Below are 26,911 nucleotides of genomic sequence, written 5' to 3'. Positions count from 1 at the left end.
CTCCTTTACTGGAACTAAATAGTAATCATAATAAAAATTAACCATAGGACACCAGATGTCAGAACAGATGAGCAACCTGGTCAACTGTATCTATTAAATGATACATATGAGGTGTAAAAATGAAGTTGGTCACCAGGTAAGTTCATTACCTGACATCTCCTATAGTGAATTAAATCAGGACCCGATAGCAGCTCTTTGCGTACATGCTACTTTTACCCAAGGTGTCCAAGCGCTGTTGCAAATTCTGGGGAAGAGAGGACTTTTAATAGCAGAGCGAGCTGGCCTGCTGGCCTCTTGAAAAGGCCACTTGGAAGCTGCTGTGAACGAGACGTGTTTGAAGAACACAAGAGGTGTTTGAAATAGTCTCGATTTTTCTTCAATCTTTCTCACTTAATTCTGTACTCTTAGTGGAATTTTTTACTGGATAGCATGGATAGTATAGCCTGGTCGAAGTATGTGCTCAGGCTGAAGAGTGTGAACAAATTATGCTTCTTTGTTATGTTTTTACTGACATGAGATTTCTTATTATCTTTCTCATGTATTTTCATAGATGTTTGATTCGAGAGCAATTTAGAAAACTGAAGTATAACTTGTTTTTTTTTCCTGATAGTAAATACATCTCAATTCTATTTCTACAGCACTGATATCACCTGCAAAGAAGAGTTCATCAGTGATCAATAGATTACAGCTCCAGCAACACAAACAAAACCGTCACCATGAAACACTTCTTGAGGTAACTGTTCTATATTTTTTCAAAAGTGTTAAATTATTCCAGTTACTTCTATGCTGCAGTGAGGTGAAGTGTTTTAGCTGTTACCTGTAGTACAGAAGGTGTAAACTAGTTTATAATAGATTGCTTTCTGTTCACCTAGATTTCACTATTTAATTAAAGCTCTTTTAAATTAAAATTTCCTTTCCAGTTCTTTATAGAAGCAAAGAATGTGGGAGCTGTCTTATGGGATTGGATTAGTGATGTATCAGTAGTGCCTGATATGTCAGGGGAGAACAGGAGAAACAATAACATAGAACGGTGCTTGAAAAATGTTGGGTGGTTTTTGGTTTTTTTTCTTCCCCGCTCTTGTCTGCTCTCTGAATTTTTTGAGTGTTATTTGTGAAAGCTGAGAAGGGGGAAATGTTTGGTGAAGATGTGCAAATGTTTTTGAAGCCGACTGTACTCAATATGGGGAGAAATGTCTATTACTTGCTCTTACATATGACGTGCAGTTATTCCTCTATAAACCAGGAGTAGAATGGGGGATTTTCAGACACCAGCTGTAGGTGCAGAAAGACCATGTTGTCTTTGTTCTGTAGTCAGTGAAGAGAGTTGAGCACTCCTAGAAACTAACAGATCAAGAGCTTAATTTGTGTATGAACCAAAGAAATTATACTCTGTCTGGATGGGAAAAACCTTTTCAAGAGGGCTGAAACATATGCTTCTGTATAGAGCATCTGTCACTATATTTTTCTCTCTTTTTAGACTGTTTATAGCAAAGAATCCTATACACTGTGGATATCAGCACCATTACCTCTAGGATGATAATCCGCAATGATTTTGCTGCCAAACCAACCTTGGTTTAAGCATTTCTGTGGAGTGTTTGGGTCAATTTCTCCTAGTATCTTGAGCCAGCTGCAAAAGTACTCTGTAAGCAGGATACACACAGGTTAAAAGTATTTGCTAACACCCACAAAAGACAGCTAAGATTTAATGAGCCATTATGTTAAGTGTTAGTGTGCTCACCACCCTGATAAGCTCCAGCCAGGAGGGAAAGGATTGGTCCCTGCAGCTTTGTGGCCCAGATCCTGGATAGTCCCAAGTCTGCCACCAAATCCATTGATAATGGTCCAGTGACCTGATGGTTCACAACTAGCCTGGCTAACATCCCTGCAGTGGTTTTCCCCCCTCCCTTACAAAACTTGAAAAATGTGTCTCATAGTACATTTATAACACAAAGTTCAGCCATTGAGTGAGACAATAAAAAGATATGAGAAGATACATGTTGTGCCGTGTAGTAAGACTACTTTTAATAAACTGAAGTTCTCCAGCATTTGAACGATTGCAAAACTTCAAAAGAAGTCCTAAATTGAATTGGTTGCTTGTGCAGTCTCACTTCTCAATCTGAATTACTTTCTCGAATCCTGCCTTTTCCAGGACTGTGTTGCACATCTGAATAGCAAAGAAAGGGGCTGTGCTTACACAAATGGCACGTATTTTGATGTCTAGGTCTTTAATAAGAATATAATCTGAGAAATAATCTGAGAATAAGAATATAAACTGAGAAATCCTTGATGTAACAGAATTTGGCTTTTCATCTACATGCTTTCAACAGGTGCTGCTTTCCAGTGAAATGAGAAGCTTTTTTTTTTTTAAATAGAAAGTCCTTGGAGTAACTCTAAATCCCTAAATTTAGGGGAGTGCTGTTGGCCAGTAAACTACAGGACTCTTATGTTCATATCTCTAATCCAAGGTGATGTCTAAATGAAAATAGGTTTTAGGTTGTTCTACATTTCTTTTCTTTCTCAGCGTGCTCTGATATGAATTATTCCTAAAGTCTAAATATTACTTACAAAATAATAAAACTGTGTCTTAGGGAGATATTTAATCTTTCAGTGCTTTCTTTTTTTGTAAAGGGGTTTTGAGGAGTCTGTTGGTGACACTTCCACTTTGACTGTAACTTATCTTAAACATCTGAAATAATAACAACTTGGAGAACCAACTGTAGTAGACGCTTAGGTTTTTTCAATAAAACCTAGAAACCTGACACCTTCTCTTGATCTACTGCAAAACAGTCTGTAAGCACTAGCAGATTTTAAGCATAAGTTCTGTCTGACTGGAGTCACATCAGATAAAATGAAAATCAAGTCAGCAAAAACCAAGAGCAGGGAAAGTGTGGAAAGCTGCTGTTAAAAGCTACTCTTATGTCTTCCTTAGTTGCCACGGTGACTTGCTTTCATGTCTAAATGGAGAGATAAGGTGGATTTCAGTTGTCAAGTATGCAAAGGCACAGAGTGGAAAAAAAATTCTTGTGTTTTAAAGGAGCTAATAGCAGGTTTGCCTGTGGCGGAAACAGCGATTGGTACATCTTGGTTGACCTTGTAAAAAGATTGTAAGTTATACAAATAAACCAAAGACAGTCAAGTTAATTAGCTCCTAACAGGGTAGCATCATTTGCTTATTTGGACAGCTCGTCATCCTTAACTAACTTGTGTGTCCTTGACTTCTCAAGCTGTAATCGGAATTCTCAGGAAGGAGATATTGATGTGTAATGCTTTCTTCTCTAAGCCGAGTACGTCCTTCAGGAAAAATAGTTGTGTAAGAGTCTTTCCTATTCGTAAGACCTAAAACAGGACACACAGGAAAGAAAATGATGTGTAAATAGATTCAGTGACTTTTATGTCATTCTCTTAAACTAGTGGTTTTTCTGGGGGGAGTGGTGGTGTTGGTTTTTACTTGCTTGCTTTCCGCCATTTTAACTCTGGTAACTACCATTGGGTATCTAGTTTTCATTGTTATTGTAATCATAGTTATTCATTCATCTAGTTGAAGTTTTCATTTTACCTGAAGTATTTGTCTTGTTTTTCTTGGAACCCAAGTGAAAAATACATATTTTTTTTATTTTTTTTTTCTGTAGCAGTGATCTTGGATTTCAGTGACCCTTTCTGTGAGCTAAGTTGGGGGAACTATGCTGGGTTGTGTTGGTATTGCTCAGGAGCCAACAGGTAGCTTCTGATGTCCAAGTGATTCCCATCAATGACTGGGAATGTGTAACCCTGACTTCTCATGGGAGGATGGCTGCATGTGTTTCCAGTCATACAGCATCCTTGGCAAGGGAACTGCCTGTTGATTGGGCCTGTGTGCATCAGCATCTTATTATGCAGTTTTTTCTTTGTTTTATCTGAATAAATGTTCATGTGAACTCTTGTAATGCACTTTGGACGTGTAAGCACAAACCTGTAGGTCTGTACAGCTGAATGTAATACAAGAGGAGAAGGAGCTTGTATTAGGAGGGGGAAGAGTAGAGTGCAAGTTTCTGAGGCACACCTTCATTTCCATAATACTTTAGTTCTTAAAGCTCATTTCAGGATCTGAAGTATTGTTGTACATGACTACACAAACTACTGTTGAAAGACACTATTTTCTGTGTGGAGAAAACCTGCAAAGGTAAGCAGGAAAAAAAAAAACCTGAACACAAAACCAGAGAAGAGTAGAGAGGAGGTTTGGAACTGAACTCTAAAACAAACCAGAAGTTAATGTCACTGTGCTGTAGTCAGACACATGGCTCATGCTACACCTCTGTGTGGGTTCTTGTTCATGATAGGCTGTTTTGGTTTATAGCTGCCAGTGTCTCCTCTTTGCTTACATGAACTGGTGTGTAGCAGATAGCATAAAACTTGTCTTATTTAATCATTAGTATGCTTTTATTACAGGACTTCTGCAAGCAAGAATTCCCTTTTATAAAGAACAATCCTTTGAAAACAAACTTGTGTTACTTTTTATGCCATTCATGTTACAAATAGAAGATTTCAACTGTTGTAAGCTTGAGATGGATGAGTAGTAGAAAATTGAAGGTATCCACAAAGGCTAACTTTCTTCTATAAGCTACCTAGTCAAAACTAGTGTTTGCTTTATTAGTAATAGCTGCTAAGTATATTCTAGTGAATCACAGATGCAGTGTTTGTGTGCTGTAGTGATGTTTTTAGTAGATGCATTTTTATTGGTTAATTTTTGTGCAAACCACAGCCAAAGCAAAGCTTTAGTGGGGAAGGTGGTTGTGACCATGGATAGCTACAGCTCTATCCCATTTGGAGGTTTTTTCCTTTGATTTGCAAATCTGTCATTGAGCCTAAAGGCAGCAACATATCATTCAAATAGACCCAACACCTGCCCTTCCCTCCCTCCCCCAAACTTGTCCACAACACACAATACAGTAATAAACAAACAAGGTTTTGAGTAATTAAATGAGTTGTGATGTTTCAGCCTGGAGGCGATTAAGTGTAGGCATTAACTTTCTTAAAGGATGTGTGGGTTTTATGGGAGCCATCTTGTTCATTAGAAGGAAACCTTACATGGGCTGTTAACATGAAGTTAAGTGAGTCTTTCCTTCCTTCTTTCATATAAATGAGCTCTCTGTGTAGTAAGTTGCTCTAACAGAGACCTAACTTTTGGAAACAAAGCAGGCCAAAAAAGAAAGCGACTCTAATTTCTACTACAAATGTATGGTGAAATCCCAGAACTTTGTTTTACCGCACTCCATCTTCCAGTTTGGCATTAATTTCTTGTATTCATTTCTCTGGACCTTCAGCCTGACTACAGAGCTGGAGTGTGCTGAGAAGGCTGAGGGATGGCTGTAGTCTGTGTTTGGATTCTTCAGGGATGGTGGACTAGTCAAATCTGTGAAGGTTGATATCCAATGTCCAGTGGAAAACCAGAATGCCCAATGTTAGCCTGCAGACTTTGTCAAGCAACTATTAAAGGCTGCAGTTAGAGGCATTAGTTGATTTTATATAAGATTGACTCTTTAACTGACTTACACTACTGACTCTTGGAAACTTAAAGAGTATCTGTGTGGCTGATGATGGACTTGCTTTCTGGTAAATGGTCTTGTTCTTAATACTGAAGGTGATCACCTGCTGTAAAGCACATACAAACTCCTCACAGCGGTGTGTTCTGGCACATTTTGCAGGGAGGGGGGGACCCAAATATTTCAATGTCAGCAGCTGAAAGTCTTTTGCTTGTCAAAAACTTGATTCCAGTGTGGGAGTTATTCCTCATTCTTTAGGTTTCACTTTGTATCTAAAATAGAGGCTTCCTGTTGCATAAAGACAAGGGGGTTGCCTGCATGCAGGCTTTTGGGAGTGTTAAGTGAATTAACAAAAAGTGCGAAGATAAAGTGGATGCTTTTAAAGCATGTTAAATACTTGTGTGGATGCTCTCCATTTAGACCTAAAATGGCTTTAGTTCCCTTAGCTTAATCCTCCTTCAAAGGAGATTAAGCTAAAGTGAACATAAAGCAGATTAAACTCCTGTGTGGACAATAACATGAGTTAACTTATCTTCCCTTCCCTGAATGTCCTTCTGCACCATGCCCTTCAGGATGTTTTTAGAAAGTGATGGAGCTCTTTAAGCTTTATTAAAGCTATAACTGATTTGAGTTCCTGAAATTCACTATTTCAGAATAACTACTGCACTCCATTGAAAAGGATAATACGTAGTCTCCTGACAAATGACTGTCCTTTGAAAGCATCAACAGCATGTGGAGGATATAATGGGCTAATGATGAATACACATACACACAGGCTTAGAACATAATGGACCAAATTATTTCTGACCATTTAGTGGCAAGCTAGCATAGCAAAGCTCTATTGATGTTTTCCCATAATATAATCATAGAATATAATCACAGAAAGCTTGAGGTTGGATGGGACCTCTGTAGGTCATCTAATCCACGCCTCCTGCTCTAGCAGGACCACCAGTTGCCCAGGCCTGTGTCCAGATGGCAACGTTCCTGCGGTCAGGTCTTTGTAATTTGCCATTTCTGAGATGTGCTTCTGAACCCAAGGACACTGGGTAGATTCTGCCCCCTGCCTCAAGGTAACATTACATTGGAGTAACATGACAGGATCTGTGCCTTCATAGCTGCAGAAACGAGAAAGCTAAGTTGTGTCAAATTTAGTTGTAGCCCATGAAATCTGTTTTTGGGGTGTGTTATGTAATTGTGGTAGCAGTATGTGGGCTTTGGTAGCAGCTGCAATGCTAACAAACTTTAAAATAGAGCATTTCTCATGTATGCAGCTTTCTTCAGGCTTTCATAGGATCACGTTAGTTCAGGCTGGGAGGGACCTCAGCAGGTCTCTGATCCAACCTCCTGCTCACAGCAGGTCAGCTCTGAGGTCAGACTGGGCTGCTCAGGGATTTTTCTGCTCATGGCTTAAAAATCTCTGAGGAAGGAGAGTGCACAGCCTCTCTGGGCAACCTGTGCCGCTACCTGATTGTCCTCTTGGGGGAAAAAGCTTCTCCTTATATCTAGGCTGAGCCTCTTATGTTTCAGTTTGACTGTTGTTCCTTGTCTTCCTGCTTTGCACCACTGTCTCCTCCGTGATCTTCCCACAGGCACTGGGGACTGCTGTTTGGTCCACCCAAAGCTATCTCTGCTCCAGGCTGAGCAAGCCCAGCTCTCCCAGCCTCTCCTTGCAGGGCCTGTGCTTCAGCCCCACTATCATGGGGGCTTCTGCTAAAATCCATCCAGTTTGTCAAAGACTGTCTTGTATTGCTGGGGCTCAAAACTGGATGCAGTATCTAAATGAGGTCTTTTGGGGGTTACTTTCAGTTTTATACTTCGAGAAATTGAGCAGCATCAGTGCTGTATAAAAGCTGGTCTTGGAAAGAGCTGGCAGTCCTCAGGACAGGTTCTTAAACACCTTCTCTCCTGAAGGAGGGAAGCTTTGGTTTCCTTAATTGCCAGTCTTGGGGACCTGACATGAGTCTTGATTCATGTTTGTCAGGATAACCAGCCACTCTGCTTGGAGCAGCTGGATGCAGGGGCAAAGCTAAGCCAGGGTATAGTGGCTGCCTAGATCCTCAGCAGCCATGATAACAGGGTGAGATGTTCTCCCTTCTCATGTAGACCTGTTTCCTCAAAGCATTAATAGGAACTATAGATCCTTTTATTTTAAGGGGCAAAGAGTTTTCTAGAAATACTCTTTTGATTACTCTGGAGTTGATTTATTTTGTGCTTCCAGTTCTGGTGCTTTGTGCATGGTTCTCTTGTTGTTGAGTAAGACTAAAAAGCATGATTTAATACTTACCAGCATAAACATTTGCAGTGTGAATGCTGTTTTTGCTTTAAAGGAACCCTCAGGCAATAGGAATTTGGGTGAGGAAGTACCTTCTGTTTGGGTGGTGACCTTGTTGAAACAAACTCTGCTCAAGACTCTTAATTTCAGACTTCTTTTTTTTTTTTTGCCAGGATGTTTGTCCAGGTATGCCTGTACTTCTACTGCAAATGCTTGTGGCGCTGCCTGAAATTTGTGGTCAGGAAACTAACAGGTCGATGTGAATTGCAAAGGATCTGTTACAATACCAAACCTGGAGCTGCCAGAACTATGAAAATAGGTAACTGCAAAATATTTAGTTCTGCATGCCTTCATACATTTCTGCATGTGCTAAAAATAGTATGACTTAATTCTTGTAAAGAAATAAAATGTTAAATGAATCCAATATAAACTTAGCTTGTCTGACATGATGCTTTCAAATACTGTTCTCTTGCAGAGGCATCACTGAAAGGTTCAAAAAGTAAGGTGAGTGAAAGATACCACCGTTCACCTTTTATATTGTGTCCTGTACAGTTGGTTTGTTCAGTCTGTTTGCTCACCACAAAAAAAATCACTTTAGGGCCTGATGTGATTTTGCATTAATATAATCTTCTACTGAAGAGGGTCTTGTGTCCACAGTAGCAGGTGATATTGCAAAGTCAGGGAGAGTGCCCTGTGCTCCAGGGGCAGGGATGCTGTGGCACTGATGGAATGAAGAGGGAACAGGTCATGGTGGAGGCAACGTTGGTGATGTGTTGCAATTTTGGGATTTCTTGGCTTGATTCCTTGTCCTGTCCTAGAATTTCTGTAATCTGCAGTCAGTCACTTACACACTTTACCCATCAGGGTTGTGGGTTTTTTTTTGTCTGGAAAGCGGGGATAAAAGAGGCTGAAGGCAGCAATTCTTGGATAGCTGAGATGACTTTCCTTTTAAATACATTTCATGGAGAAGAGCCTCTGTCACCTCTTCCTTTCACTGTAGCACTGGTCGTACTAACCTAAATTCTTCTTATAAAGCATTTTGATATATGTTAAATAGCATCATTCAACCATTCATTTCTCTTTGGTATGAGAATCAGTGATGTTGAAAAACTTACCGCAGCATCAGCAAAAACGATGTCACATAGCTCATAGTTCTGCACAGTGCTTCCAAATACACTTCTAGCACAAACAGAAAGGCGGAATCTTATTTAAAAGCCTGCATTTAAGCAATTGTATAGGTTTGAGACAAGGCACCAGAAAGTTCAACCTCTTCATTTTTTGGAAGGCACATTGATTTTTTTATTTTTTTTTTCTCTACAAAGTGCCATGATGTGCAAGAGAAAGGATAAGTATTTTGCCCAGTTCCTGCAATGTGTTGGGAGAGGGAGTGTAAAATGAAGGGTAGTAATGCCAGTGTAATTAGGCAGATCGTCTGACGCTGCTTCTTGATCAAAGGCCTCAGTGCAGATTGTCTTCACTGGCAGGTGCCGCAGAAATGCAATAGACTGACTACAAGGGTATGGGGAAGCAACTCGAGTTAGTTTTGAGCTAGTGCTCTGAATCTAGTCAGTAGGGTTGAATAGATTGGAAAGGTCTGTGTATATGTATTAAAAAGGGTCTTCTGAGCTCTTTAAAAGTTTTTGGGTATCGAATTTATCACTGTTAATTTCTACTGAGTAATGGCTTCCATAAGAATTAATATGTGTTTAAAACCTCTTTTTAGCGACTGCAAACTTCAGTAAGCGTTCACCCTGATGCTATTGAAAAAACAATAGATGACATCATGGAGCTGAAAAGGATTAATCCAGATATAAATCCACAGTAAGTTCATGGTTTCCTTACAAAACAAATAGGAATTATTGATTTCTTCATTGCCTAGGTCCATGGAGAACTGGTTCTCCATATCTATCATGGCACACAATTTGAAGATGAATTCTGTCTCTCAGTATAAAACTACAGCTTAAGCTTTGCTGTCAAAAAGCTGATGGAAAAATGAATGATCTTCTATGGTGACTGTAATAGGCAAGTCCTGAGTCTCTTTATCTATCCGCTTCCTGAATCGTGCTGTCTTAGTATATTATTGATGCATTGATTTATGGGGGCCACTTCTCCAGGAATAAAACACCACTAAAGCAGGTGGTCCTGGCAATGACAGTGATGGCTTCTTAGCAAGGCTGTATGCAGCCTTTTGAGTAGGGAAGAAATCATCCTGTTGTAACTGATATAAATGGTATACTGGTTTACATTTTAAAACTGCTTTAAATTATCCAAACATAAGTTTTAATGATACAACAGAGCTGATATATTTTAATGCTACAAGATCTTACTGGTAAGAAGAGATTGACAACAAACTCTTGAAATACACACTTGTAAATTTAATGATAAGTGATAACACTTTTGTGATTCCCTTGCCTCTCAGCCCCTAGCTTAAGGTGCAAGATGCTGTAGGTCAGGAATTGTTGGGAGAAATGTTGAGGGCTGTGTTATTCAGGTGATCAGTCTGAGGTTCACTCCTCTTCCCAAACTCGAAATTGATGTACATAATCTAAAATGGGCATCCATACATTGATAGCTACTTTTTTTTAAGCGGTCAGCAGCATCAACAGGTAAGGTGGTCCCAAGGTCTTGCTGCAACAACAAAAAACAAAAGCTCAGTTGGAAAAATATAAATATTTTGGTCTTATTACAATTATGACCCCCGAGCCCTACCCTCCAGTGAAAAGGACAGTAATTGGGTAGCTTTAAAATGAGGCTTCACTGATCGTAAAGGAAATAGAGCGTACTGGGTGTCTAACTTGAGAGGCGACTCTTGTGGACATGACCACTGTCCACCTGGATTGAAAAATGGCGACCCAACCATTAATGATGGGAAGAAAATAAGAGAAACAAAACAAAGAAAACGCCTCATCTCCTAGAACTTTGAAGTTCTTCTGGGAGTGGGCCCAGAGCTTTTCCAGGGGTGTCAATTCACAGGACCTTGCCCACATGAACTTCAAAGGGAAGGTGATAAAAAAGCAGCTGCTTCAAGTGGACGTGAGGCCATGCTGAGAGGCTGCCCATCTGAGGAGAGTGTCACAGCTCTGGCACTCTGTTGCACAGGATGCTGATTGCTGAAATTCAGGAAAAAAAAAAAAAAATCAGTGACAGCAAAATTACTGAGGGTGACATGAGAAAAAACTGCAGGATGTAAATGTGCCCAGCTCAGAGCCTGGCCCGTGGACATCAGTAACTGCAATGTTAGCAATCAGGCTGATCCAAGTACTCACTTCTCAGTGTTGGACCCTTGGGTAACTGGGTGGAATAATTCCAAGAGAAAACAAGGAGTTCATTAAAATAGTATTTTTGTGATGCTGGAGATCACCATCTGATTCTCCTTTTGCCATTGCCTTTGGCCTCTGAAGAAATACTATCTTCCAAAAGAGAGAGAGAGCAGAGGTGCAAATGATTTCTGCTTGCTTAAATCAGGCACCTGAACTTTAAGATACACTTTGAGTCATCTGGTTCTAATATTTAAAACACAGAGGGGAAAAAAAATCCAAACAAAACAACAACAACCAAAGGGAAAAAAAAAACAAACCACAAAAACCCCCTGAACTATTTTTTGTTTAATCCAGGTGATGTTCATATGCTTAGCACAGAAAAAATGCTTAATTGTTTTTGGACTAGAACCCTTGTACTTGGCATTTTACAAGACTGAGTCTCTCATACCACCCACCCACCCCCATTTGGTGAAATATATTTTCAAAACAGTGAGGAATGGATGTGCACATACATAGAAACACACCCTGCTACTAAATTGCTCCTTATATTAAATTAATCATAGTTCTGCTAAACTTTAAGCATCTGTACTGAAGTGTTACGTATGAGCCATTTATTTTATGCTAAAGTTTTCTGGAGAAATTTCAGCAGAGGCAGATCAGCTATTTCTTTAGACAGGATTAAGGAAAATCCACTGGCTTGCCTACTCTTGAACATAAATAAAACCTGCATCCAGACTGTCTTATTCAGAAGCTCTGCCCTTCCCTTGTGAAGTAGAGACTTGAAATCTCCTGGGGTAAGGACAAGAGGACATGTGTCATACTATATGTGTTTCTGCAAATCTGTATGCAGTCATTTTTGTTAATGTAGCATCTTTGCAGAGCTGAACTAGCATCCCAAGGGTGTTTGCACTCAGCTGTTCTCAAAGGCTGTGGGCTGCCATGACCTGAAGAGGAGGAGGAGCCCACAGTAATTTCCCTTTATGAATGCCTCTGAAATAATCACTTTTATTTAGCAGTGGGAGCAAGTAGGTTGAATAACCAGGTGGTGACACCTGTAGTCTACACTAACTGTGGAAGCAGTCTATTAAATACTCCCAGTTTTGATCTCATCTCCATCTTGTGGAGCACCTGGAGCTGAGTACCATGGTGGTGGAAGCCCAAGCAGGTTACTCCTGTGCTCTTAGAACTGCCACTGCCAGCACAAGGGTGGCAGGGAGGAGGTGTGGGGCATCAGCAGCTCACCCGCATCCTCTGTTTGGCAAGGAGGAGAGCGAAAGCTTTATGAAAAGGAGAGCAGGGAAACTAATTCTACTCTCCCACCACAAATAACATTGCACAGAACATTTGACTGGCTTCATCTAAAGCTCAACAGTAACTTGCTTTGTATATGTGGTGCGACTTGGAACTTAAAAATGTGTTTATTCTTTTAATATAAAATGGCTCTGCTTTGCCACTGCCTGTGGTGTTCTGCTCTAAACTACTCTGAGGTTGCAGAGTAGTTAAGAACATTATGGTTGTGCTTTAGTGATGCACTACAGCAATTCACGTGCAGTCCTGTCAGGCTTTTCAGCTTTCTTTGAAATGCAGCCTTTCTGTAAAACTGTAGAACTGTAGGGTATAGCAAGTGAAGCATGTGGGGGGGAAAAAAAAAACCACACACACACAAAAAAACAAACAAACAAACAAAAAAAAAACCCACACAAACAGCAAAGGAGGGAAAACACTGCATAGGTTATTCTGAAAGGGCTATAGCCACAAATAATATGAAATTGCAGCAAGAGAAATGGCCTAATGATGACATCTCTGATTCTGTAGATTAATCTCAAAAGATAAGCAGTGAAAATCCTTCTGCTCAGAAAATTTAACAGTATTATGGAATAAACAAAATATTTCTGTATATCAAACAAGACAAATAAGGACCCTGTGCAGCTTAATATCAATGCAGCCTGTGTTCCACGAGGAATGAGGGTACAGATTTAGCTGTACCCTCCAAATTTATACTAGGCATTCAGATAATTTCAGACTTTATTAAAAATTAAAGGGTCTATTCCCATATATATTTAAATATTCTTATGCGCGTGGCAGTTGTGTACTGCATAACTTGTATTTAATAGTATAAAATCTTAACCTAAAACTGAATAAGCTGTTGTAAATTTGAAGCCTTGGAGGCCACATGTTTGGTGAGGTTTTGGGGATTATTTTTTGTTTTAGTTTTTGGTTTTGGTTTTTTTTTTCCTGGAGTGTTGTTTTTGGTTTGGTTTTTTTAGTGATGCATCAGGAAATGTAAAATCTGCATTATAATGAAAAGAGAGACATTATGGTGTTTCTTAACATGAGACCAAAAAAAAACTTCCTCAAGGCAGATCTTTGAACTATATTATTCGGGTTTTGGCTTCTTTATGCTGGCTTTTGTGGCAGTAAAGCAAAATGAGTATTTTTAGCTTTCTGCTGAGTTTTCTCTCCCCCTCATCCCATTTTAAGTTCACATCTCTGGTCTCAGGGCACTGTTTGAGAAGCTGCCATTTGAATGAGGGGAAAGATCCAGTGATGTGCTTGTTGCAGGCATTCAACATGGCTGTGTATAGTTATAATGAAATTTCAGTGTGAAAATTCACTATTCAAAGTCTTAAAAAATCCCAAATGTTCTCATCTAAGGAAGGCACTAGATAAGACTATGCATTTCACAAGGCCTTGTTTAATGTAATATTGATCTCTTGGAAACTCTCCCATTGCAATTACAGTGTTAGACTATCAGTTTGTTGATTAGCATTACTCGTGAATTAAACGGGTATGTATGTGGTAGTGCTGTTTCATGGCTGCGTATGATTGAGTTGGATTATGTTGCTCCTTCCTCCCCCCTCAGGTTGGGAGTATCTCTCCAGGCATGCCTGCTGCAGATTGTGGGGTACAGAAATCTGATTGCAGAGGTTGAAAAGCTGCGCAGGGAGCCGTATGATTCGGAGAATCCACAACATGAAGAAATGCTTCTGAAGGTAGGTGCTTAAGAGATACTTAGAGGGCATCCTTTATTCATGTCAGCTCCAAGCAGGCTGGTTTGTAAACCTCTTTGAAACGGCGAGAGGTATTGTCACCTTCCTCCATTGTGTACATGTTTTAAGATAAGGCTATACAGCATATTACCTTGGTCTGGATGTAACACCTGCCAAGCAAGGAGCTCACTCCCTGGTCAATGAATGCGCATTTCTTGCCTGGGCTGTATCTAGGCAGTGGATGCCCAGCTCTTTATGCAGAAAACAGCTCTGTGCTATGAGCTCTGGAAAAATAACCTATGTCCTACTCCAGTATACCTTTCTTCAACACGAGAAGGGTATTTTTTTTTCTCTTAACCAGAATAAACTTTTTTTCTTCAGTTTCTTATATTTTTGAAGACCTTGTCTGTGTATCCCAATGGTAAACCTCATACCTCATTGTATGGGATGGAAGGGCAGGAGAGGATGATACACATTTATATTTACTAAATATGTTTTCATATTAAAAAAAATGAAATCAGTCTTTAGATAATACATGCAGAGCGTTGAAAACCCTACCAATTGGGTTTAACTTACTTCATGCTTTCAGGAAAACCTTGTACTGGCGCAGGGAATTTTTTCAGGAAGATAATCTTGAGGCCATAAGCAGAGGGGGATCTTAGAGACCTCTTATATTAGAAAAGAATTGAGGAGAGAATAAAGGGGGTGAAAAACAGTCTAATAGCAAGTCCTAGTATTTCTTCTGATCCTGTTTTTGACCATAGCTAGTGCAAGATGCTTCAGAGAAATGGCAATAGAGTAGTGATTATGAGCTCATCTACAAGCAAAATGCCTTCTTACAGACTTTTCAGACGTCTTATAAAAACATACCATCTATTTGGAGGCTTTTTTAATTGTTTTGAACAAAAATATTAAACTTAAACACTACCTGTGCTTCTTTCCCCATCTGACTTTGGTTGGGACTTCTACAACACATGATGATGTCTTCCACACTCCAGCTTGCAGTCTAGTGCTTTACACAAGTTACAGTGGGAGTTTCTGGAAATTTTACCTTGCCTACTTGAGCTTCCAGGTACTTCCCGAAATCTCAATAGGCATCTTATATAACCACTTAGAAATAGTTATTTGCATCCCTAAAAAATGTGTCAAATGATCAAGGAGGAGTAGGAGTCTGGAAAGCTGTCTTTAAGGTTGACACCTTGTTGGGAGGTGGGAGTCTCACTGACGAGGAGTCAAAATCTAGAGTTGCCCCTGAACCACTGCTTTAGCCACCAGGTGGGATGAGGCAGATAGGTTCTTCCTGTTCAAGTGCTGTCCCTGTGCAGCCAAAAGCGCAAATTTCTGGGAGTAAAATAGGCTTTAACTAAAAGAACACATAGATTTTACCCAGTGAGGAAGCCTGTGTCTTAGGCTGGCACCTGGACTCCCACCTCTACGGTGTTAGTCCCTGAAAATACCAGATACTTGACTGCAGGTGTAAGAAGGGCCTTTGGCTCCAGGAAAGCATTCCTAAATATGTTGGGCATCTACACTGCCCAGAGAGCAAGCTGGGTCTGAGGATGGGATCACAGGTGAGAAGCACCAAAGAGCTGGCTGTGGTCTCCTTCCCAGCCACCCAGCCTGTGAGGGTGAGGTCCTGGGTCTTGGACACTTCTGAGAATCATGTCAGCAATGATGTGTAGTTATGTCAAGTGCATAACTGCATGAGAATAAAAGCAGAATGGAAACTGTTTGTCAGAGGGGGGATTAAACAGTGCAGTTTACACTGTAAATTTCGTTATGTTGAAGCAAGTATCAGTTTCACCATCTGCCTCCAGTGTAACCTGTGTATTAGCACTTGTTTAGAGCAGGCATTTTGCTTTAGCAAATTCTCATGTCAAATGGAAATATGTCCAAGGGTTTAATTTGGTTTCCAGCCCACGCTGGGGAAGAATAGTCTGGTTGGTTTTCATTCCTTCAAGGTATTCTGCTAAGTGATCTCTGCAATGGGTAATTCAAGTTCCTAATGTCTATTATTTATTCATGTTTACCAGGAGGGCGCTTTATGAATGAGAGAAAGATTAACTTAATGTGATTGAACTAATGAATAATACTGTATTTACTGTTGATGGATGAACAAGAAAAATAGCAAATATGATTTAAACAATGATGCTTTATGCAGTCATTATAAAGTGAAATCATTAAAGTTTTAACCTTCCTAAGGCACTTCATTTTAAATGCAGATAGAATTGCTAAAATTAATACAATTTCTGGGTTGTTTATTTGGGAAACGTGCATGCAGCTCTTTCCCTTGGGTAGGCTTTGTCTAAGTGTGTTTCTTGAGTCCCTACTCACAAATTTATGGTTTATGGAGAACACCTGGCTTCTTAATACACTTTGGAAAGGGTGAGCTTGTGATTTGGCATGTGAGGTGTGTGGAAAGGTATGTATTTGTCAGACATGTCAGTTTAGGCTGCTTTTAGGTGCCTGGCAACATCATCTTTAGGCACTAAAGTTGCTGGACCAGTGCAGCTAAGTGGATTTATTCCAGCTGAGGATCTGGCTTGTTAAATCATTTTATCCTTTTTTATGTGAGACCAATGAATGATTCACCCCTTAGTTAAATATGAAGGTGGCACACGCTATTCTTGTGTGGATTTTTTTTTTATGTTCTTCAATTTGCTTTTCAGCACTGTGGTAGCCAAGTCAGCAGCCTTGATTTATAACCCTTCCAGAGACTTGCAAAAGATGCCGGAGAAAAGATTGCTGCAGAGCCTCAGGGACCTGAGGGCTGATTGCCTGCTGCTCTGTCAGTGATTTACAACCAAATTCCAGCCTGTTCCTGTCTCTGTGCTTATGGAGGCAGACACTAGTTTGACGCACAAAGCGTGAACAAAACGAGTCCTTGTGTGAGGCATTATAGCAGCTGTAGATAAGGTCGCAAGTGCTTTGTAGGGCTGAAATGTCTGCAATATTTAAGAGTGCTTTGGGATTTCCCCCTCCTCGCCCCTGGGAATTTCTTTTGCTCTTATGTTTGGGTTGCTGGAATAGCAATGCCATGACATTACACAAGAAATTAACTTGGTTTAAAAAGAAGAAAAGGCCGTACTAATGTGTGGAAGTAATTATTTTTTACCTGTAATCTTCCTAGTTGTGGAAATGCTTGAAGCCCAATTCACCACTGAAAGCTCGGATTTCGAAGCAGTGGTGTGAAATCGGTTTCCAAGGTGATGATCCTAAAACAGACTTTAGAGGGATGGGTCTCCTGGGCTTATATAACTTGGTGTAAGTATGTTCCTCTGTAGATGGATTTATGTGTGTCTGAAGTCATGAAAAGCAGCATTACTTAAAGATTTTTAGCAAGTCTGTGGGAATAACTTGTGAAAGTGTTACAGACTTCAAAAATTGAAATAAATTATTTCCTAGCCCAATTCTGGGGGAGTTTCTCTTCTGGAAGGGCTCTCTTTTCTTTGAGTATTCCTAATTCAACTTGGTAATACTGATCACTAAGCCCTTTTTTAGTTTCTCTGTGACACAGTAAGTTAACACTTTCTGCCCACAAGAAAGAAACTTTAAAGTATGTTTTTACTGATATCTAGATCTTAAACAAAATGCTCTGGAAGCGGGGTGGGTGGGAGGGTTATGTTACTGCTCAGCTTTCTTGTTTGGGAATTTGCCTGAATTCTTAGGCAAAACACTTGAAATGCAGCTGCTGATGGTAGACTTCTGTAGTTGGACTACTTCAATTTCTGTCGATACCTGAAGTTAAGCAGTGAGTTTACATCACTATTCCTTTCCGCCTCACACACACCAGGTGTTGGTACCATGTCTGTGGTCAGTTCTTTGGGAACCGATCAATGCCTGTTGTTTCCTCCAGCCCTTGTATCCCCTGCAGGTAGTCACATAACTTAGAAACATTTGGTAAAATAATCTCTCCTTATGAGGGGAAAAAAGAAATATTTTTCTGCTTTTACAGACTGAAGGACATAAATCATCTGTATGTCGTTCTCTAGCAAGCCTCAGTTGAGAATCTGGACTCTTGACTCTGTCTTTGAACTTCCATTGGAGATGAATCCCTACCATGTATTTAATTTCTTAATCTCCTGAGATGACTCTTATCTTGCTTAATGAATCTGCCAGATCAAGAAGCCTAAATTGCTTTGTCTTGAACTCAGCAGCCAACATGCTCTAGTAATAAACAACTGATTTTCTGTAGGGTGGGTAGAAAGAGGACTCTGGTGATGCACGTTCACCAAGTGCTTATAGAATTGCATTTGTAATTTGAGGCTGCTTTTCTTTCATTTTGGGGGTCTGAGTGGTAGCTTAATGAATTTAACATGTTAAGTGCTACTCATACAGCATAACTCATGTAGTGACCTTTAAAAGGGCGTGTATGGACAGCTTAGTATGATTGAAGATGCTTTTTTTTGTTGTGTTTCTGTAACAATTCACCTTATATATATCTGCAGGTATTTTGCTGAATGGGACACTGAGATAGCTCAGCAGGTTCTTTCTGATTCTCTTCATCCTAAATACAGGTAATGCTTGAGATGAGAAAAAATAACTTGAGAGCACTGTGCTGGCTGATGTTTTGGGGAGGGGGCTGGTTTTATTTTTCTTTTTGTTTGGCATATGCTTGGGTATTGCCACATGCTATCTGTTTTCAAGTGCTGATCCTGAAAACTGATCAAATCCAAAAGACAACCTTATATATTGAATCTTAGAAATAGTTAAACTTAGTGTTAAATGTTTTCAAGTGATTTTGTATTTTTATTTACCTTTCTTTTTGTCTTTTCATAATGAAGGGAAGTCACTAAGAAGGAACTAAGGTATTTTTTTTTTCCTTTTCTCTTAGTTTTATGAGACCCTACATGTAAATAAAGATCAAACCATACTGCAGTTTGACATGTTGTTATAAACTGGAAGTCTTTGTTGGAACACCAAGAGATCCACATTCCTTTCTGTAAAGTTAACTCTAATGTAGCTGATAGTGCAGGACTGGGTATACCTGAGCACGCTTATATAGAGAGAATGAAATCAGCCTTGCTTGATGTAGCTAAAGCACTATATTTTAGACCTCTTTAGCACCAGGCTTAACCAGCAAATTTTGGGTGACTTTTACCTGTAGGAAAAAAAGTTGAAGCAGTGCCACTGTGGTCACAACTGTGACTGACTTGATAATCAAAAGTAGCCTAGGCCAAGGGTTTGTTACCGCAGTTGAAGAGCCCCTTGATTTATAGCTACATACTCTGGCTGCCTTGACTAATAAGGGGTCTAATCTGGCTAGTCCAATGTCCTGACTTGGCAAACTGAGAGACCAGGTACCTTCAAGTGGCAAAAATTCTCTGGTGTGTACTATTTGTGAATAGGAGATTTGTTCTATATTTATTGAAAGGGAGCAGAAATGCCTTGTAGCCAGTTACATAGTAATCAGTGGCCTCAAAAGACGTCTTATTTTTGCCAGTAGTGTTAGGTATCCGTATAGCAGGTCCACACCTGAATCCTGTGAAGCTTTTGATCTCCTCAGTATGTTGTGACTGGGTGACCAGTGATAATTTTGTAACAAAAAGCACTTGGAAGGTTGAGGGGTGGGATGGGTATAAATCAATGTATGTTGAGCCTGAGAGTCAGCCCTCAAATTTAGTTCATTTGGGATTTCTTTTATATATTGGCATTTGTTCTCTTCCTACAAGCACCCCTCACAATTCTATTCTTGCCTTGATACATTGTGTTGCCCGTGGATAATTTTTATTATGTTTGCTGATGAACTGGGACTGTCATGATGCTTAAGCAGCATTATAGAAAATAGCCAGGGTTTTTATTTAACTGAACTCTCACAGGGGAAACCAAACTATAGTACCCAGATGCAGAGTATTCAGTACTGGGGCTCTAAAGCAAGGAATCCCATTAGTGTTCTTCATTTACATGTTTAATTACCAAGGACCATATTGGAGTGCTGTGTGAGCATGTGCAATTAGTATCCCTTGAAAGAGCATTTGGTAGAAGGTAGATGCTGCTGGTGGTTCTTGTGGTGCTCTTCCTGGTGTGGTTGCTTAGCAGCCATGCTGGTTTCTGATGTGATCATGATCACTGTAGTTTCTATTTCTGCTGAACTATATTGCTTGTCCAGATCCTACATGTGTCACCTTTATTATTCAATGTTTGCTTGGGTGTTTTTTAACTGCTGTTATGCCACAGCCTACAAAGATGGCTAAGATTTTAGAGAATGAGTATATTCCTGTACACCAGGTGATTTAAGAGAAGTTTTGTCCTCACACATGCCACCTGGTAACACTCAGGTCAGGATTGGTATGAACCTATTAGCACATTTAATACTTAACGGCAACCGTTTTTAAATACTATATTTATGTGAAGTTCAGGGGATTGTCTTCAGTGTAGTATAAACTTATTGTAGTTCAAGTGTAGTCCAAGACAGACACTTTCACACAGCTGTCTATAATTTGGGATCTAAAGCCTGCAAGCTCTGATTTGGTTTACTAATGCAGAACTCTCACAGGCATGTCGAAGTTGTAGCCCACTGGTTAGGGTTGTTTCCTTGCCTGCCAATAGTAGCCAATAATAAATGTGGGCAGTGATTTCTGCTAAACTTGCTCCATACACGTAGGTACAGTTAAAGGCTGGTTAGTGGGATGTTGGCTGACTGGTTTTGTCAGACAGCTCTTTTAAATGAAAATACTGAACAGAAACTTAATCTAAAAGTAAATAGTTCCCTAAGTAACTCTGTTTTAAGGGAGGGACCTTCTGTGTCCTTGAAAACCTCTGCATTATTGTGCCAAATGATAGAAAATACTGTATTTGGCTGTTGTATGGCTTCCAGTTTGGCTGGACATATAACTTTTCTAGTAGAAGAATATCTTCCATGTTTGCCTGCTCAGGTGAACCATGCCTACAGTGATGAGCCTTATGTATATCTTCAAGAACGCAGAAGGCTAAAATCATTTTTGGTTAATTAAAAGTAATGTAATATTTTCAACTTTTTGTGTAGCTCCAGACTTAATTGAGGTGGATAATCTTTGTGGTCAGCATAGAAAATAACTGGCTTTTACTGAGAGCGTTGATGTGGGTGATACTTTGTAATGATGAGAGAAGTTTATCAGTGATGCTATAAAGCCAGTTACTCATTTCAAGTCGTCATATCAATCTGTTCAGTCAGAAGCAGGGTTAAATGTGATTATTCATCTCAGTGGAGGTAAAATGCCCTGTTCAGTCAATGTTACAACATCAAAGAAACTGAAAGAAAATATTTGTCGATTAGCAGTGCATGGCAACAGCTGGATTATTTCTTTTTTTTTCCCCTCCAGCCAGTTGAGCAAAGCCGAATGGGAGAAGAAAAAGTTTGATAAGGCAATTGGGTAAGTTAAAAATCTTTTTAAAGCTGCCACAAACACAACAGTTAACAATCATGCTGTATATTCAAGGGGAAAAAGGTGTTTCCTGGTCACTTCCTAAAGGACACTTCAGTGTATATACTAATGTGTATTGTCTTAACCACACGTTGATTTTGATCAAAGATTACAGGAAAAACAGTTTGAAGTAAGAATTAGGAAAAAAATAACTGAAAAATGCTGTAGCAAGGAGAAGCTTTTTCTCTGTGCTATGAATAGTGTGGTGATGAATATCTATTTAATTCTTCTTAACACATAATGTGATCAAGTTTCACTACTTATTGTCAGAGACAGGTTCTAATCTGCTTTCAGGAAAGTATAATAGGAAAGAAATAGTATTGAGGGGTTTTTATTCCATAAAGCATTGGGCTTGGTATAGCTGCTTTATTCATGAGTATGGAACTGGATGTTCCTTATGAGTGTATCTGAAAACCTATAATACAACATTTTAATGTCTATGTTTTTCATTTTTCTGTGAAACTTGCCATTAGGCCTCATGTTGCAGTTAACTTTTTGGATTCTTTTTTTTATTTTCTCCTGAAATATGTCAAAAGTTTTAAAAAAAAAAAAAAAAAAAAAAGTATTTTGGTCACTATTTCATAGAGATAATTGCAAAAATGCCTGGGATAATCTACAAAAGGCAGCTGTGTTTAAAGGAGAAAAAAAAATAATCAGTGTGTAACTAAACAAGTTTGCCTTTATCACTAAATGTCAGTGTGGGACATACTATGTTTTCTTGGGAAACAGTCATTCCCAGAAATGTCAAGATATTTACGCAACAGGCTCACAAATTAAGAAATAACTTCCAATTTTGGAATTCTGTTGTGCCTAAATATGTGTTCCTTATTGATATCTCTTAATATGACAGGGTTTGCTTCAGGAGTCTGATTTTCTTATTTCTTTTTCCAGCATGCTCAGATTTAGGTTTTTGCCTGTCTTCTGGCCTGTGTATCTAGTTCTTTGTTAGGAAGAAATTGGAGGTGACTCAGCTGGATTTGCTTTTTAGCCTGGTGAATATCTTTATAGGACTTTACAGGACTGATTGTTGCAACCTGATGTTTCTAACCGTGGGTAATGAATTCCGGTTGGGCAGATGAGTTAAAATGCCAGACGATGGGTCACCCTGAGACACAGCCACGGTGTGGAGTGCTTGCCCTGTGTCAGAGGCGAGGGCAGGAGCACAGGGATGCCTGAGCTTGTTCTTATTCTGTAGGAATGAATCAGTGCTGCTCTACTGAAAATGCTGGCACAGTGATGAAACTCCCGTTTTCGCTGTGACCATATGTTTCACAGGGAAACACTGCTATTAGGGTGTTCAAAGCAAGCAGGAGAGAAATGATTTTCTTATTTTCCACCCCCCCACACCTTGGAAGCTCACGAGGGAGAGAATTAACATACCTCAGTAGCACACAATCTGCAGTGTTTGTGTCATCAGTGTTTCATATAGTGTGCTGAAAGAAGACAAACTCCACAAATGTTGCTGCTTCTTTTTCTTACAGGTATTCTTTTGCTATCGTGGGCATTAACATAACAGACCTCGCATACAACTTGCTTGTGAGTGGAGCTCTGAAGACCCATTTCTACAATGTTGCTCCAGAAGCACCAACGCTAACTCACTTTCAGCAGACCTTCTGTAAGTCGGGGCGGGGAGGGGAGGGAAGGAATACATAATTTGTACTCCTGCTGTCACTTTTGTACTACCTATACTTAAAAAATAGAATCTCCTGCTGGCCCAGCACAGAGACTGTCATGCTGGTCTTGCTCTCCCCGTTTTTCGGATACTTAGATTCGGTGATTAGTTGTGATGGATGCCTCTACCAAACCAAGGGGTAAAAGAAACAAACCCAAACAAAAAAACCTCCAAGGGCCTGACCAAGTGACCTTCCTATCATCTTAGACTGGTTTTAAATAATAATAAGAAACTAAAGGTACTTTAAAGAGCTGCTAGAGGTTTCTTCCCCATAAATCCAACTGTCTTAAGATATTTGCATCTACATTCAAGCATTACTCTCTACCCTTAAGTTGAGTTGTCCCCCATCAAAATAATGCTTTCCCAGCTCTTTCCCCTGTATTAGTGCATCCCTTCTACAGCACAGACCTACTGTGCGGCCTTGGACAGCGGGAGCAACACTTCTAATATTTTTCCATGTATAAGCAAGAAACTGCCAACAGGGAGTCAGGATGCACTGTTTTCCATGTGCCCTCACTTTCTGGAATACAGAAAACTTACTTGCACATCTTGCTGTGTTGGGATGAAAGATTATGTTTCCTCAATGGTTCATCTACTATAGAAGTTGGGATCAAGAGGCTGGGTCCAGTTTATTGAAGTCCTAGTGTTGGCTGTAACATTTTTTTCCTGTCAGTGGTTCCTCTTCAAGTCCAAGGATGGCACAGAACTGAGATGGTAAAGGCCTTAATCAGAGCCTGTATATTAAACCCAGTTTGGGATCAAGTTTATTCCTGAAACAGGGGTATCTTACCAAAGCGAGTGGTTCTGTGTATCACCTTATCATTCATCTTTTTAGGATCATAGGCATAAATGTAAAACAACACTTCCTCCTCATGCACAATTTTACCTTGTGTGTTCATGACCTTGCTGGAAGTGTTAATACAGAAAGACATGATGGCAACTGTTCAGTTACCTACCAGTGTGTTCTTTTTTTAGTGGAGAGTAAGCAGCGTTCCACGAGGAAATACCTGAGGCAGAACTTGAATATAAGCAGAAGGCTCGTGGAGCAGCATCAGCAGCGCCTTCCCCTGTTTAATGTTTTAGTTCACGTGGCCATATGTCAAGACACTTAGCGATTTCTTGGGAGAAGTTCTGCCAATGGATAGTATTCATCAAATTTTGTATTTGCCCAAAATGGGTTTAGTTTTATCCCTGCATAGTGTTGTGAGGTGTCAGATATTGGTGACCAGGATTCTGCGTGCACATCATAATTGTTAATTTTTTTCTAATTTTGGATATGACCTTTCCATACCTTGTTTATCTTTATTACTTCTTATTTTTATGATCTTGTAGGCTACTTGATGCATGAATTCCACAAATTCTGGATTGAAGAGGACCCGCTGGACATAATGGAGTTCAACCGTGTCAGAGAGAAATTTCACAAGCGAATCTTGAAACAGCTCCAGAACCCAGAGATGGCTCTGTGCCCTCATTTTGCTGCATCAGAAAGTTTAATCAATATGTAGTTACTCACTCACTTTCGTTTGGAAACACTGTCTCACTCTTGTGTTAGATCACTGTTTAGACCGCATACTGAATGACCATGGCGATTGTATGCATGTTTTTGATGCAGTATTCATCTATTTATTTTTTTTTGTCACGCGTACTAGATCCCCTTATGCTTCTCTTGTTGGGGATTTCTCATTTTAAATGGGTGCTCATATTGCGGCATTATGCAGTGTTACATTCTGAATTGATGTCTGAGTATCAGAGTTTTTCTATTTTTTTAGACTTTCCTCATAAATTCAGCATTGACAGTTGAATTGTATTTCTCTAGCTGTGTTTTTGTATATGTGGAATAAATAGCTGGATCTTGTATTGTGAAAGCTTTTTAACTTCTTGGTATGTTTTAGGATAACTACTGGCATTTCAAGCGAAATATATGTTTGGACCTCGTCTAGAAGATAACGTGTGTAATTTAATCTGATACAGGCAAACGCATTAAAGTCCAATTTTCTCCGTGCAGCCATATATGCTTAATGCAGAATTAACGAGGGTTATGAGATACAAGTTTCAGTGAGAAGAGTTTATGCAGAATTACAATCAGACTCCACAGCTGCATGAATACCAAATGATCTGGGTGATGCTAGTGCAAACACACTCACAACTACTGGATGCTGGCAGGGGCCAAAAACTGTATCATCGGGCTGTTGTCACCAACACTGTCATGCTAAAGCATGGTCGAAATTCCTGCACATTCCTCTGAATACACAGCCATTAGTATCTTGTGTCGCATGTTGGAAGGCAACATCATTTGGTCACATCGTGCTTGGTGAATTCAGGGAGTAAAAGTCTATTTTTTATTTTTTTTTTTGAACTACTGAAAATGTTGCTTTGCTTGTCAATTCAGTTCCTAAGAACTGGGAGAAATAATTGATTAGAAGGTTTAGAGCAAAACTTGAGTTTCCCAGACTACTTATAAAAAAAATTAAAAATGGCAAACTGCCTTTTTTCTAAAGAAATAAATGAGTAAAAGTGTCTGACACTAAGACTGTGTAGTATATTGAACAGCATCTACCATGGCATTTCATACCCATGGTATTTTTTACCTTCTAAGCAATCAATTTTAGTATTATATGTTTGTGTAAATCACTTGCATATGGAGATTAAATTGAGTAGTGTCCAACTACTTGTGAATTATATGAATAAATGATATGTCATTCTAAACTGAAGCACTGTGGGTTTTATTTTTGAGATATGCAGTAATACAGATGAAAGCTATTTTTCTTTAATGGGTCAGGTAAAAGGGGACATCCCAGCTTTGTTGTGGTATTTCCCTAGTCTGAAGTGTGGTCTGCGCTTCCTCAGATCATGTTCTTTATACCATTTCTGGTTACAGCTTGGGCCATCATTTAATAAGTAAAAAATAAAGCAATGGGAGCGGTTGCCTTTCTTGGGAAACTTCTTTTTGGATTTAGGCCCTCTCCTTTCTTTGATCAAGTGTGAGGTGGGGATCAGGACTTCTCTGCAGGGCTGGAAATTTGCACTCATTGCTGAGTTAATCAGCGAAACTCTATGGGTGTTGTGATGATTAGTCTCCTCTAATGAATTTGGAAATACAGAACTGAAAATATTAACTTTTGCATATTTTGCATGAAAATACAAGGAATAAAAACTATGCATGATTAACTCACTACCATTGATTTCTTGGGAAGTGGTTATTTATAATCAAGGACTTCTTGGCGTCACTCTTGAAGCTTCTAAAATAAGTTTCTATCAACAGATTTAGTTTTTTAAAACCTCTGTCTCTTGCTTGCTTTCCCTGCCCCACTCTGACTTAAATACCTTTTTGCAATTTCTTAGGCTGTGCTGGTTTATTTTTCATGGAGTTGGTGGGGAAGGGGGACACAAAGGTCCCTGCTACCTTCCTACTGCTGTGATCCTCTCAGTTGTTATGCCTTGTCTCAGGGTGTCAACTTCAAATAAAATTGGAAAATGTCATCTGGCTCCTTGTCAGGTTGTGTCACTGTAATCTAGCTGCTTTGGGTTATTGTTTTCCTGTCTTGCAGGGGCATGGATTTAATGAAGCTAAGTGTGAAATTCCTTCTCCCATGGAGCTGCTGCACGCTGGTGCCTACAGACCGTATCGTACTGCCCAGTTGCATTTCAGCTTTGGCCTAGGGCATCTTTGCTCTCAAAAGCCTTGTTAAACTTGGGCAGAGAATGGTCCTGGTGACTGCCAAACTTTGAGTGTTGCTGGGGGAGGATGTCTGTCTGTCTGGCACTGCCTGCCTTCTTCCCCAGGAATAGCCTCTT

At 39.7% G+C, this 26,911-nt stretch overlaps 1 protein-coding gene across 2 annotated transcripts; it reads left to right on the top strand.

Moving 5' to 3' along the window:
* Positions 1 to 716: 716 nt before the first annotated feature.
* ELMOD1 (ELMO domain containing 1) lies at positions 717 to 24,621 on the top strand. Of its 2 annotated transcripts, XM_074149067.1 has the most exons (11): positions 717 to 733; positions 7,965 to 8,110; positions 8,267 to 8,295; positions 9,515 to 9,612; positions 13,915 to 14,044; positions 17,172 to 17,305; positions 18,490 to 18,558; positions 18,826 to 18,849; positions 21,343 to 21,393; positions 22,926 to 23,059; positions 24,449 to 24,621. In XM_074149067.1, the coding sequence occupies exons 1-11, from the start codon at positions 717 to 719 to the stop codon at positions 24,619 to 24,621; spliced, it is 1,005 nt and encodes a 334-aa protein (XP_074005168.1). The 2 variants fall into 2 exon arrangements, with proteins under 2 accessions (XP_074005168.1, XP_074005176.1); XM_074149075.1 differs by lacking the exon at positions 18,826 to 18,849.
* The last annotated feature ends 2,290 nt before the right edge of the window (positions 24,622 to 26,911 follow it).

This window comes from Numenius arquata, chromosome 1, assembly GCF_964106895.1.
Source record: "Numenius arquata chromosome 1, bNumArq3.hap1.1, whole genome shotgun sequence".
Lineage (NCBI taxonomy): Eukaryota > Metazoa > Chordata > Aves > Charadriiformes > Scolopacidae > Numenius > Numenius arquata.
This window is presented reverse-complemented; position numbering and strand designations above follow the sequence as displayed.